At 40.5% G+C, this 14,779-nt stretch overlaps 1 protein-coding gene across 1 annotated transcript in view; it reads left to right on the forward strand.

The window, feature by feature from the left end:
- Positions 1–14,779, forward strand: part of LOC122553728 (formin) — a 341,853-nt gene that overhangs the window by 142,866 nt on the left and 184,208 nt on the right. The window contains exons 6-7 of the mRNA XM_043697991.2: positions 8,908–8,995; positions 13,687–13,748. Of these exons, the coding sequence (XP_043553926.2) occupies positions 8,908–8,995; positions 13,687–13,748 (150 nt within the window). The remainder of the gene's footprint in view (positions 1–8,907; positions 8,996–13,686; positions 13,749–14,779) is intronic.

Here is a 14,779-nt window from a genome sequence, read left to right on the forward strand (position 1 = left end):
CTTATTCTGTTGCCAAGTATGGAAATTCAGCAAGCACATATGCAGTTTTCAGTGATGACTATTCAAAACTACTTCAGGGTTGCTTTGATGCAAGACTGAACTTATAAGTAAAGGTACTTGATAGTATTTGATATAAAGATGTACTTTTTCTAAAGTCCGCATCGGCAGAATTTGTGGCTTTCAGTTTTGCAAATTATTGATTCTTATGTCCACCATCTTTTGAAATATGAATTTCACTTCTGAATGTGTCATTTCACTTGGGTGTACATGATATGCTTTCAGCCCATGGTTTTGTTCAGAATTTATTCCTCAATTGCATAAATAGGGGCATTTCCAGTAATGCACACATTCCAGAAAGAGTTTTTTTTTTCAAAAAAAGAACAATCTCAAGAAGTGGATGAATAACTTTGGTTTTGCTGTTCCTATGACCAATCCGTCAAGTTACTGTATCGATAGACATCAGGGTCGATGTTCTTATCGCTCCTTTTGTTCTCAATTTGTTCAGCCTCCAAATCCAACTTTTTGATTTTGTCTTAATGGACTAATATCTAGCAATGTTTTCTTTTACAATCCACTTCCTAATAAAGATACAGGTGATTAACTGTCTCTATGCTTTATATCAAAAACTGTTCTGCCTGGTACATTGCATTGTGTAATACTGTGTGCTAAAACTTAACCCCTTTCTGCTAATCTCTGCTACGAAGACTTTATAGGAACTCTTGTGGATTTCACATGATTGTGCATCCATTAATTTAAATTATAATTGCAATGTTGTGATATTGAAAAAAGGTAAGGAAGTACAGAGTTTTAGTTCTTACAGTCTTTAAAAAGAACTAGCAAATTTGACTGGCTGGAGAATGAGTATTCGCCCCAGACCCATTGGCCTACTCTATCCCTGTAACCTTGCCTTCCCCATGGCTAGTCCACTTAATCTGCACATCTTTAGACTGTGGGAGGAAACCCATGCAGACATGGGGAGAACATGCAGGCACCACACAGACAGTCGCCCGAAGGTAGAATTGTACCCTGATTTCTGGCACAGTGGGGTAGCAGTGCTAACCACTTAGCCACCATGCCTGCCTTTGCACTCCGACCTCCTGGCCACTGCTCAGCAGTTTACAGCAGTGCAGATGAAATGAGGCCCTTAATTGCCACTTAATTGGACATTAAGGAGCTCTATAGGCCTATAGTATGATTAGCCTAGTTGGCACCTTACCCAATCCATGTATCATGGGTAATGGTTCAGGGCCAGGGAGGAAGGACATGGGCTGATCACCTGATATATTTTATGTACACACCTCAAGCCACTGACGGAACAAAGAGGCATAAAATTCAGCCCTATGATTCCATTGTTTAAAAATCTGGAAATGGCTGTTAAAAGTGCTAATTATCAACACATCATAAATTTGTAAATGTCACTAACATCCCAGATCCAATTAGAGAATTGCTATGGATTAGTCCTCCAAATGTATGTAATATTTTCAAGCGTTTTGTTGTCTGGGTTAGTAAATCTTGTAAACAAAATCATTCTCTTTTTAAAGAAAAGTATCCAGGTCCTGGAAATACTAAAGTACATCCTGGATAAGGAACTTCAGTTGAATGGAAAGCTTGGAAAAGCTGGGAGTGTTCTCTCCCACAGCAAAAAACAAATGTTTAGTTTATGAAAGCTTAATAGAGAGCAAGAGAGAAACTATTTTCTCAATCAAGTGTATCAGTAATCAGAAGCTAGAGATTGAAAGTAATTGCCCACGGAACAGAACGGGAAATGGGAAGTAATGTTTTCACACAAAGTTAATAAGATCTGGAAGCAGCTGTGATGTATGGACTTTGCAAAGAGGATGGATATTTACTTGATATATACTCAAATAACAAGGAAAAAGACATGAATATGGAATGATATTAGACTTTGAGTGTGATGATAGGTTGAATAATCTTTAAGGCGGTAGAATCCTATTGTTCTAATGGTTTAGGGTGAGAAGAGAAAGATTTAAAAGTGACCTAAGGGGTAAATATTTCACACAGGGGGGTGGCGCATTTATGGAATGAGCTGCCAGAGGAAGTGGAGGAGGGTGGTACAATTACAGCATTTAAAAGGCATCGGGATGGGTATATGATTAGGAAGGGTTTAGAAGGATATGGGTTAAGTGCTAGCAAATGGGACTAGGTAAATTTAGGACATCTGGTCGGCATGGATGAGTTGGACCGAAGGACCTGTTTCCATGCTGTACATCTCTATGCTTCTATGATGCAAAATGCGACATGTTGTTCCAACAATTGTCCCAACAAAATTCCATGGTTTAGCTTACTATAAAGAACACCTTCAACTTCCGCTTAATGCTTGCTTCTCATACATTAGTCCTTTCACTTTTCTTAAAGGGCAAAAGAAAACCTAAAAATGAAGGAAATAGAAAGTCAGTCAGTGGAACCTGAAATTCACAGACTAGCTGTAACATCCCTGTGACTCTGTAGCCTGTCAATAGATGCAGTTACTCAGATTGATCTGTTTTGAGCAGTGGCCTTAAAGGGACAACTCGAATTTGCAGTTAAACTTTAGTTTCACACCAATTGCAGGACAATCAATTGATACACTTGTGACTTTAAAATGTTTCTCACATGAAGTGGCCTTGTGCTAGATTTTACAGGCCCAAATCCGCTCGGCCACCTCCCCCCCCCGGGAATTTTAAGTACAGGATACTGACCCGTGTGGCAATATAGCATCATCATGACAGAAACATAAAACAGGAATTGCTGGAAAACCTCAGCAGCATCTGTGGAAAGAAAGCAAAGTCCAGTGACCTTTCTTCAGAACTGACGGTGGCTAGGAAAAGGCTACTATTCACGCAGAAGATGGGGTCAGTGGGGAGGAGGGAGCAATAAACTGTATGTGGAGATACAGCCCAAAGAGAAAGAACAATTACTCAGAAAGAACAATTAATGCGTGGCACGGTAGCTCAGTAGTTAGCACTGCTGCCTTACAGCACCAGGGCCCTAGGTCGATTCCAGCCTCGGACAACTTTCTGTCTGGTGTTTGCATATTCTCCCCATGTCTGCGTAGGTTTCCTCCCACAGACCAAAGATGAGCAGGTGACTTGGCCATGGTAAATTGCCCATAGTGTTAGGTGCATTAGTCAGAGGGAAATGGGTCTGGATGGGTTACTCTTTGGAGGGTTGGTGTGGACTTGTTGGGCCAAAAGGCCTGTTTCCGCACTGTAGGGAATCTAATCTAAAAACAACAATCGGATAGACAAAGGAATGGGTAAAGGTCAGCCTGGAAGAATGAATGGCTGTTAATGGGGACCATTAGTGGCTGACACTGCGTTTTGTGTGATAGCAGCTCATGTGGAAACAAGGCCTGGTGTGGGGATTCAGTGGGGGAAAGCCACACAGGGGAAGGTGCTCAAACCTTAAAAATGTTGAACTTGATAATAGGTCCAGAAGGCTATAGAGTGCCCAAACAGAAAATGAGGTGCTGTTCTTTCAGCTTGCGCCCAGCTTGACTGCAGCAATCCTGAGACAGAGATGTTGGCCAGGGTATATGAAGCAGTAGACACCTGGAAGCTTAGGGTCATTTTTGTCAGTGATGATGATGCCATCATGATGCTCGGCTCTGTCATGAGCACGTGCTAACATCTGTAGACCACCTGATATTTTTGAAACACCCCAGTAGGAAACAATTGAACTGGTTAAAGAGTCCTTGAATGCAATTTTTCATCATTTTTGTCTGAGATGAAAAGGTTTGGTTGTGTTTTATGGCAGATATGATGAGATTGTATATGAGGGGGTGAGGAAGATGCTGAAAATGTGTTGCTGGAAAAGCGCAGCAGGTCAGGCAGCATCCAGGGAACAGGAGAATCGACGTTTCGGGCATAAGCCCTTATTCAGGAATGAGGAAAGTTTGTCCAGAGGGCTAAGATAAAAGGTAGGGAGGAGGAACTTGGGGGAGGGGCGTCGGAAATGTGATAGGTGGAAAGAGGTCAAGGTGAGGGTGATAGGTCAGACTGGGGTGGGGGCGGAGAGGTCGGGAAGAAGATCGCAGGTTAGGAAGGCGGTGCTGAATTCGATGGATTTGACTCAGACAGTGTGGGGGGAGGGGAAATGAGGAAACTGGTGAAATCCGAGTTCATCCCTTGTGGTTGGAGGGTTCCTAGGCGGAAGATGAGGCGTTCTTCCTCCAACCGTCGTTTTGTTGTGGTCTGACGATGGAGGAGTCCAAAGACCTGCATATCCTTGGTGGAGTGGGAGGGGGAATTGAAATGTTGAGCCACAGGGTGGTTGGGTTGGTTGGTCCGGGTGTCCCAGAGGTGTTCTCTGAAACGCTCCGCAAGTAGCCGGCCTGTCTCCCCAATATAGAGGAGGCCACATCGGGTGCAGAGGATGCAATAGATAATGTGTGTGGAGGTGCAGGTGAATCTGTGGCGGATATGGAAGTTTCCTTTGGGGCCTTGGAGGGAGGTGAGGGGGGAGGTGTGGGCGCAAGTCTTGCACCTCCTGCGGTTGCAGGGGAAGGTGCCGGGAGTGGAGGTTGGGTTGGTGGGGGAGGGATCTGACGAGGGAGTCACGGAGGGAGTGGTCTTTACGGAATGCTGATAGGGGAGGGGAGGGAAATATATCCTTGGTGGTGGGGTCCGTTTGGAGGTGGCGGAAATGACGGCGGATGATGCGCTATACATGGAGATTGGTGGGGTGGTAGGTGAGGACCAGTGGGGTTCTGTCCTGGTGGCGGTTGGAGGGGCGGGGCTCAAGGGCGGAGGAGCGGGAAGTGGAAGAGACAGGGTGAGACGGGGTGAGGAAGATGCCTTGACGTATTTTTTTAGAAATAGATAGATTGATTTTATTCACAAGTGCCCTTGTTAAGGGTGACTAGGGATGACCAGCCAATGAACCTCACATCCCATGAGTGAAATGAAAGCAAAAGGAAAAGTCTTCCATGGGGGCCTTGGCTGCAAATGACTTCTATTGGTGAAGGTGGCAGAGTCTTAACATGTTTTAACTTTTCTTTATTATTTTAAGTCTGCCATTAGGAGAAAGAGAGATTGAGAGAGCAGGGAACTTTTATATATGTAGCTGACTTGCTGTTCATTGTATAACACTTCAGCTACACAATATCTTACCCCACAGGGTAAAAGCACATGAAAAGTGAACGTTGACACTTGGAACTGACTGTACTGGAGCACCATTTTGAGGTGTACAGGACATGTCAGACCCATGTGTCTCATTCACAACTTTTACGAGTTTTTCCGTCTGTGAGCTTAGATTCCTTAGACTCCTTTGCACTGCTAACTTGGCTGCTTTGTCACTGAGGCACTGCTAACTGCGATCCAATGTTTGATTCACTGCAATGTGAGATAGACACAAGTGAGCTGACCACACTCACTCCACCTCCCCTACTCTATTGATACACATAAAATATAGCTCCACAATTTGCTCTTGGGATTGCCTATATCTGACAAATAGGTTAGAGTTCACTTTACACTGTATTGTTTCTTTTCAGTCGCAAATTTTGGCAGATAACTAATACACATGAAAATGAGCCAGAAGAAAATAAAGTTTAAACAAAACAGTCCACTATGAAGTACCTTGCATGAAACATGTATTTTGCATTTGTTTGGAAACATAACCTTTTCAAACACACTGTATCTGTCTATACTACTTTCAGAGCTATCTCAAACTCTTTACATTCTCTCCATTATGTTTTCTCTCTCTATCCTCTCAAATCTGAGGCACAAAACCTTGTGACTGAAAAATGACAACTGAAAATACTATCCGTTGCAAGATTCATTTTGATGATATTAAGTGTTTACTGCTGTTGAGTTTCCTCTCCTAAATCCTCCCACTATTGCACGATCAACTTGGAGAACTCCTGGCTTCTTTTCTAATAGTCTATTGCCTCCTTCAAACCTCCTTCCTCATCTCTCCCCATCCATCCTATCACCTATCATCTCCAGCAACAAATGTGAAGAACTGTTTTGCTTTTGTAATAAAGTGTCCCTTTCTTTTCTGCCCCTGACCTCAAGTCCTCTAACTGTAGGATTTTTGACTTCCCAACTCTGAAATTCCTTACCTTTCTGATCCATGTGCTCTCCATCAGACCTGTTTCTAACTTCCTCAGTCTATTCCTATTCTCTACCTAAAAGCTCAACTCGCTTGTTTGGCCCATGCTATAGATGTTAGAAATAGTTATCTGTCCGTGGGCACTGTCTCTCATCATTTCGGAACAAATATTAGCTATTATCAATTTCTCCAAAAGTCCCTCCTTGACCATTTTAATGTGGTCACTTACTGCCAGCATCCATTTTCTCTCTTAAGCCATCATTCTATATATAATCTGTATAATACCTCCACATTATCTGCAAGTCATTTGCAAGCCTGCATTCCAAGTTCTGCTTCTACCTAACAAAAAATCCAATCAAAGTCATGGACACAGTCTCCAGTTGCTATAATATTTCATTCCCCCTTATTCACCTAGACTTCTTCTCAACATTTGACATCGTTGACCACACTTTGCTCTTTCTATGTCATTCATTTGTTTTACAGCTCCATGTGCATCACTCATTAATTCTGACTCTCTGCAACTTCAGCTTTCGTTTCCCTGAAACTCTCCTAAGTGCCTTTGTCACTTCTAGACATGACTATTTCAAGTTCCTCCTTATCGACCTCCCAGGCTCTCGCTTGTACAAAGCTCTTCTGCGGATATTCTTTACCATATTTTATCCTATGTTCCCTTAACTCCTATTCTCACTGGCCTACTTAGACTTTTAGCTCCTATTAGAATTTGCAAAAATTTGACACCCTAACCTGCCTTGTGACAATGACTTCAACCAACCCTTCACCTGCCTTCGAGTTTGGTACGTTATTCCATACACCCAACCTTTACAATCACACTGTGCTTCTCACTTTTGCTTCACCATTGGTGTTGGGGTCTTTAACTGCCTAAGTTCTACCCATTTAATGCCATAATAAAACTTCTCTACATGCTGAACTTATTTTTTTTATTCCCTTTCTTTAGAAGCAATCTTTTGATCAGTGTTTAGTCCTACTATAATATCTTGGCATGTTTGGCTTTGCATCAGTACATTAATTGTATTTAATGACTTGGATTATATTTTAATAAGCTAAGGAAATGAAATTTGTTGTAGATTTTCTGACGTGACAGATAATCTAAAATAAGTATCTATCTGTTAATATCATCTCCATATATTGCACACACAGCCATGCCATAAAATGACGTAAGAATAATTACAAGCACTTATTTGAATTGACATATAACTATCATATATAGATTGGTTTGTCTATTCATAGAGTATTAACACTGTAAAACTGTTGCTGAAATATGCATCCATTGCTGCCGGGCACGACAAGCACCTTACACAAGTGCCTGTTGTTTGCCCAGAATATGTGGGCCATTAAATAACAGGGCCAACACAAACCCTGTTGTTCAGGGTTGTACATTATAGTTATAGTTGTTCAGACATGTACATTTTTCCCTCAAAGATATACTATATTCATTTGTAAAATACCTTACTGACACTCATCCATCTGAACCAGCAGCAGATGACTATCCGGATTGTCACCCATCTTCTGCCCGCATCCTTCTTGATGGTCTCAGCAAGACATTCTGTGCAACAGATGAGCAACTTAGTGAAGAGAGGGCATTTCAACTTGAAAATTACACAGAAGCTGCACAAAACATGTCTATATCCAACCTTTTTCACTATTACTTGTCTTAATATGATTGTTGTAGTTACATATAAATAGATTGTGGGTCAGGCATAAAGCCTGAAGGCAAAACATTTCAAATTGAAATTGACAATAAATGTGCAACAGAAATATATAGTTCTCTTTGCACCATTTCCACTCTGAGGTGCAGAGCACAATACTCTTGATATTACATTCATTGTCAGATAAACAGTTCAAGGCGTTCTACAGATTTGAGCCTTTTAATCTGCTATGTCTGTAAAGCCTTTAAACAGTAACCTTGTCCCATTGTCCCACTGCACCTCTGTGAAGGCTGCCTCATGCTTTTTAGCCCGTGGTTCAGGACTTTGGAATGTAACAATCTGCAGCATTTCGAGAAGGATAACTCTTGCACTAAAAACACCAAGTTTAGGTTAGATAAAGGAACTTCTTTCACTGCATTGATTGTCTTCCAGCACAGTTGATGTTTTTCCAAGTATATATCCCTGTGAACAACCCATAGAACAGAGAATTCTGTGTCGCAGAGCTGCTTTGGATAATTTTTGAGAAAAACTATTGCTTCTCTCTCCAGACCTTCCTTGTAAAGGCACATGGAACATATTGTAATAGACTCTTCCTCATCACATCTGAATGTCTTTTAATTATTGTAACTGTACCTGCATCTACCACTTCCTCTGGTAGTTCATTCCACATACAAACCAAAAGTGTGAACTTGGCCACTTTGGCCGGAAAAATCAAAAAGCAGTATGGTATTTGAATGGGAAGAGATTTGACTGAGTTCCCTGAGAACATGGGCTCATTGTCCTTATTTTAAAACATTGAGACCGTTAATCATGTTGTCATTGTTGCTCTGCCTGAGATCAACTAATTAATTCAACCAATTCCAAAACCCTTTCAGTGCTTTTTAATGCACATCACGCTTATGTGAATTTCATTCTTATTGGTGTTTTGCTATCAGACAGAATTAAATTTTTTTTGGAAAGCACCAGAAAAAGTTTGGAAAGCACCAGAAAGAAACATATCACTGCTACATGGTGTGGCCTAAATATTATGCTAATGTCTCACTCTGGAGGTGACTGTTAATACCTTCACCATAACTAGCAATAAGCAACTAGTACAGTTTTACAACATTGCATGCATGCCAAGAATAATTTTATATTAATGTTCTTCAGTATCAAATACTTTTATTCAAAGTTTGCATTTCAATTGCAGATTGTAAAGTTGCTGGATGGCAAACGTTCTCAGGCTGTGGGAATCTTCATATCAAGTCTACATCTAGAAATGAAAGACATTCAACAAGGTATGCTTTGGGTGCTTGAGCAAAAAGTACAAGCCTATTTGATAGTTTATAAATGAAAGGTCCCAGCAACATAATGTTATGTGACGTTAGTTTGTGTTGAATGAAGGCAGCACAGAGACAGTGGCATCCTATTGAGAGCAACTAAATGCACTTCTCAGATTTAAGTGGAGATCGTGGACCAATAGATTCCTGGCCAGTGACAACTGATGGTGTTGACGCAAAATGCCTCTCCATTGTGGACGCTACCTGCTGCATGAAGATAGAAGGGATTTTACAAGACTATAAGTTGAGAAGCAGAAACCAGAGGGTGGGCTGTTTATAGAGGCTATGGAGTATTGATTAGGATATGTATAGCTGGTGGTCCATCCTGAGGGTATTAGATTGGAGAACCTGTTGGTTGAGCTTGAGGGGTGAACATTATTGTTTTAAATCTAAGCAGTCAGTGAAAGAGCTAAAATCATATCTAGGGTGATTGCAAGCCTAATGCTGTTGGAAACATGAGCATTGAAGGAATGATGCCTACTGAATGCCAGTCAGCTGTTGAAGATTTGACAGGTGAACATAGCTTATGTTGCTGAGCAAATCACAGGTGTCCGGGTCTTCAGTAGCCAGCAGCTTCTGGGCCCCAAGAACTGCAGTTGAGGCCTGATCTTTGTAGAATCCAGAGAATAAGTAATTTTTTTTACTTGTCACTGAAATAACTCCACAGTGGTCGATATCCCATCACCAAGTCACCCTTTATTTACATATGAAGAGTCCTTGACGCTGATCCAGTTCCCTCAGAGTCAGCTCTCAGAGTGAACAGAATATTTGACATTCCTGTTTATATCTGTCAGCCAGGGCTCCCTAATTGGACCAGGTTAACAACTCCAATCAGGGAACTCATATTCTGAGGTCTACCTGTATGATCTCATTACAATCACTCTTGTCACTTTTTGGGGGAATGTAGGTTGAAGGCAAGGGCAGGGGGACAGGGTTGCCTGTGGAGGGTAGCACCTGACTCCTCCGCCAATAGCTCCAATTGTCTCAAGATTGAGAAAGCCCCAAAGCCATCATGCAAGTCACCCCACTTTCCCATCAGGAAACTAGACGCCTACTAGAAAGGCAGCTGATCAGTGTTATGGTTCACTGAGGTAGTACACTAGAAAGTGAGTCCCTTCCCAGAGTTGTCACCAAACCCAGATTGATGGAAGCCATGGACTGTGTTTCTGTATTGAACCAGGAGAAAGTGAGGACTGCAGATGCTGGAGATCAGAGTTGAAAATGTGTTGCTGGAAAAGCGCAGCAGGTCAGGCAGCATCCCTGGAGCAGGAGAATCAATGTTTCGGGCATGAGCCCGAAGAAGAGTTCTCCTGCTCCTTGGATGCTGCCTGACCTGTTGCGCTTTTCCTGCAACACATTTTCGTTTCTGTATTGAACCATCAACATATAATAACTACTAATGAAAACTATAATCCCATTATAAACTCCCCTTCACTCACTCACACTCTCTCTCTCACACACACACTCTCTCTCTCTCTCTCTCTCTCTCTCTCTCTCTCTCTCTCTCTCTCTCTCTCTCTCACACACTCACTCACTCACTCACTCACTCACTCACTCACTCACTCACTCACTCACTCACACACACACACAGACACACAGAAAAAGCTGGAAAGATAGTTCAGTAGTTTTTGTTCCTAGGTTTTCTAATTGAGATAATCCTACTGACGTTTCTGCTGGCCAGCATGTTGCTTCAGTCATTGTTCTCTGGATGCTTCCATTGGTTGGTAAGAGACACAGGCAGCATCTACACCATGTGAATGAAATGCCAGAGAAAGTCCTGGTGGCCTTTGTATTTTCCTGTGCTAACTGTCCAAATTCCCTGCCAAATTACCTGGCAGCAGGAATCTATAATGTCTAATGATAGCATCTGTTCATAGCAGTGCCTAGCAATTTAGCATTGCTATCTCTTTATGACATTTAACACTCCACAGATCCAGTGAGCTTTCTATTTAAGGTCCTTTAATCCCCTGCTGAGCAAGGGGCTTACCTAAATACAGTTTCTAGGTTTTTTTGTTTAATATCTAATGGGTTTCCATGTATTGCTCAGTATTAACAGCATTTGATCTATATAACTAATTGCTCTGGCAGTGTTTGGGCACTACATCTGGTCATATGTTATTATCTTATTTATGAGCAGTCTGAAGGCTTAAAATCCAACCATTGAATTTTCATTCCTGGCTTCTAATTTTCTATATCTACCACTAAAGCAATATCCAATTCTTGAATTCAAGATAAGCATCATGTATAGTAGTCCGTTCTCTTAGTCTGGCAGAAAATATTGCATTGCACGTTTTATGTGTTCCAACATGTGTCTTGTCATTTTAACAGTTGTACCTTTGATTTCAACACTACTAAGGAAAAAGTTTTGAATACCTACAATCTGCATTGTATTATATAAATCTAGAAATAACTTATATGGATACTGATCATTGTTATTTGCTTCGCAACAAAACTACAACACAATAGTTTTCTTGACTTCTTGCATTTGTACCTTTCTATTGGAAAACAGCAAGTTAATAGGAAAATGGAGTCACATTTAACATTCAATGTATTTGACTTCGGTCTTGCAGCATTTGCTTGCACTATGAATAATTGAATCAGCCACCTTTTTTTTTTACTCAGTTACTCGGAGAGCTTAAAGGACAGAAAATGTTAAAAAACATTATACATCAAAAGGCAGGGAGTCTGAGATGACCACAATGCATCATGATATTATGCTGTTACATTTAAAGAACATTCAGATATTTCAACACTTTTGCTTCCTGCCCACCACTAACTCGACAGAAGTAAATACAAAGTGGCTGCTTTAACTTTAGGTCTGTGTTGCCAGCTAGCAAACAAAGGAACCTGTTTGTACCACAAGGCATGTCCATTGTGTTGGCATCAATTTTAGTGATTGTACTTTGGGTTCAATTTGAATAATGGGTTATGGTTTAAGGTTTCTTAGCATTAACTTTCACTACACCCTGTTAGACCAGATTTGCTGACCCAACACTGAGCAAATCTACGAGCTTAAAAATATTTTCTTTGTTCTGAGTAACTTATAACATGTGTTCTTTTGAAATTGCCTTGAAGATCAAGGGATTTAGTCTGATGAACCTAGGCCAGATCTGGTGCCAGAACCATTTGCTCATGACTTTGTGGGGCATAGGGTTCTGCTAGTCTCTCAACTGTATGTCAATCCTATCATAATTGTGCATCACAAATTACACAGTTACTGTGGGCTAATGGAAAGTCAGTCAGACCAGGGACATCCTCCAGGGATTACTGTTTGGATGGCTGACATGTCCTATAAAGGTTGGCACAACAGGTCATGGAATTAAGCCAAAAGGGATTTTATCACTATGCTCATATTCCTCTTGCTAGCTGCCTTGGTGACAGTCTCCTCTGAACTTTACGAATGAAAATATAATTTTGTTCTCCTCTGTTGCCACATGAAGCATAATCCCTCAGAAAGCTTTCCAGCTAGAAAAAAATAGATTGCATTTGAATGGTCCCAGAAAGTCTGAGGCAAGTGACTTTTGTGTAGTTGAATGATTTTTCTAAGTCACTAAATCAATAAAGAAAGACTTGGCAAAGGGGAGAAAAGCAGATTTTCCTTGCTGAATGTCAAAAGAAATAACAAACAAAAGAAGTGTTGCTTTGCTGCGGCTACCTGTGGAAAATATCTGAAAGAAAATGCTTCCAACAGAATCTACTTTGAATACAGCAGAATGACATATGAGCCTTTATGGATGGGCTAGGCTAAACGTCTTTTGAAAATAATTAGGTTTGTCTTCAGGCTCAGGATAGCATAAGTTCACACAATCAGTAAATTAATACAACCAAACCAAGAACATGTGGATTCCAAATACTCTATTCGTTTTATGTGTCACAGTACATGAATTTAGTAAGAAACTGTTTTAATGCGTGTGCCTGCTAGTTTGTTAAGTGCACGATGCTGATCTGTTTTTTGTCGTCAGTGACGGTTATTATAACCAAATGGGCACAATGCTACACTAATGATCTTTCTGTATATAAATTCTTGTTTTTGTGAGCGGACACCATAGTGGCACAGGAAAATGTTTGCCTTAAATTACCTCAAAATAGATTTCAAAAGCCAGACTTGGCTGAGCAACAGTTTTTTCTAGTTACAAGAATCCAATAAAATTACCAGTTCTTCACAGCATGTGTCTGCTTCCTTTCTATTTATCTTAAACTTTCAATAAAGTGGAAAATCTGAGCAGACAATGTATGTTTAGATTGCTAATAAGGATTTGTAACACATTAGATGGTGAACAGCCTGACAATGCAATTAAACATTTGTGGATGCAATTCCTCAGACTTTCTTGCAACAGTGTTACATGTAATAACATTCAGAGCCAGAGAGAGTCTCACTTGAATCATTTTGATCTTGTAATACTAGCTGAATAAGTTTATCTGCAGTTGAGACACTGCATATTTGAGCAATCATTGTAGATGGGATGCACCAATTACAGGTCTTTAATATCCCACTTATTTCTGTAAAGCAAGTCATGTGGTTTAAAGCCATTGATATATTTATATGTATTTGTGTGTTTATGTGAACAATAAAGAAGATTTGAATTAAGTGTTATCTAACATAACATTGATCTTTACAAGTTAATGTGTCGTGTGCATTGTCATTTCAGCTATTTTATATCTGGACAACACTGTGGTGGATTTGGAAACACTTCAAGCATTGTATGACAATGTAAGTACTGACGCCATACAAAGCACAAAAACTCATAAAAAAGAACTTCACTAATTCTTTAAAACATATTGTTAGAATTACTGGAATCCATTTAGTATATTAGTCTATTATTCATTTTGGTTTGGTACTGGATACAATAACATTTTATACTGTTTCCACCATTGGACAACAAGTGAACACTTCCTAGTAAATAAGTATTATCATTAAGCTTTTGAATTTACTAAGTTAAATAATTCTGCAGTATCAAATGCTTTGATCACAAATTTAAATGTTTTTATTTCTGGAGTCCTGTAAACTGAAAGGTTAGGAAGGATTGTTTGGGTGGGGGGAGATGGGGATATCCTGTAGCTGCTGAGTTTAGCCACTAATGACTTTGCTGTTGTTAGCAATGCATTCTGCAGTGTGTGCACTGATGCTACCAACAGTTCAGTGGAATAAATGCTATTAAGTGGCAAAACCTGAGATACGTGCTCCCATAGCACCATTTATTCCAGCAAAACAAGGGATGACTGTCATTTATTGTGAACATTACCTGCAATTGGTGGCAATGAAGTGGTCTCACTGCTAGGAAAGCCGAAGAATATGGAGTGCATTATCAGTAGGGCTAACACTTGGAGAAAGTCTTAACAATAGCTACAAGAAAGATCCAGAATCAAGCTACCATTGAAGTGTTCTCATCTGTTTAATAGTTTGCCTTTGTTGCTGCTATCATTACACCATTTCCTTTGTCCTTCAGCAATCATTCTTTTTGTTCATTGCAAATCCTCAAACCTCACTATACCTCCCTGCTCCAATAGCCAGTGAACCAGGTATAACCAGGTTTGTACTGTAGGAAACCTGACAGACAATTTCCACACAGGAGTTGTTGCATTGTCTTGGGATTGCAATCCAAGAACCCATGTAAGTGGTACAGTGGCCCTGGTTTCAAATCTCACTGAGACAGCTGCTGCAATTTGAACTCAGCATTTGTAGCAGTGAGATAGAGTTGAGTGGTTTGCTCAACATTTCCAGGAGCATTTTGTTGTGGATCT

Source organism: Chiloscyllium plagiosum, unplaced genomic scaffold (genome assembly GCF_037043375.1).
Source record: "Chiloscyllium plagiosum isolate Xiang-an unplaced genomic scaffold, Cpla_swu_hap1 HiC_scaffold_8, whole genome shotgun sequence".
NCBI classification, from domain to species: domain Eukaryota; kingdom Metazoa; phylum Chordata; class Chondrichthyes; order Orectolobiformes; family Hemiscylliidae; genus Chiloscyllium; species Chiloscyllium plagiosum.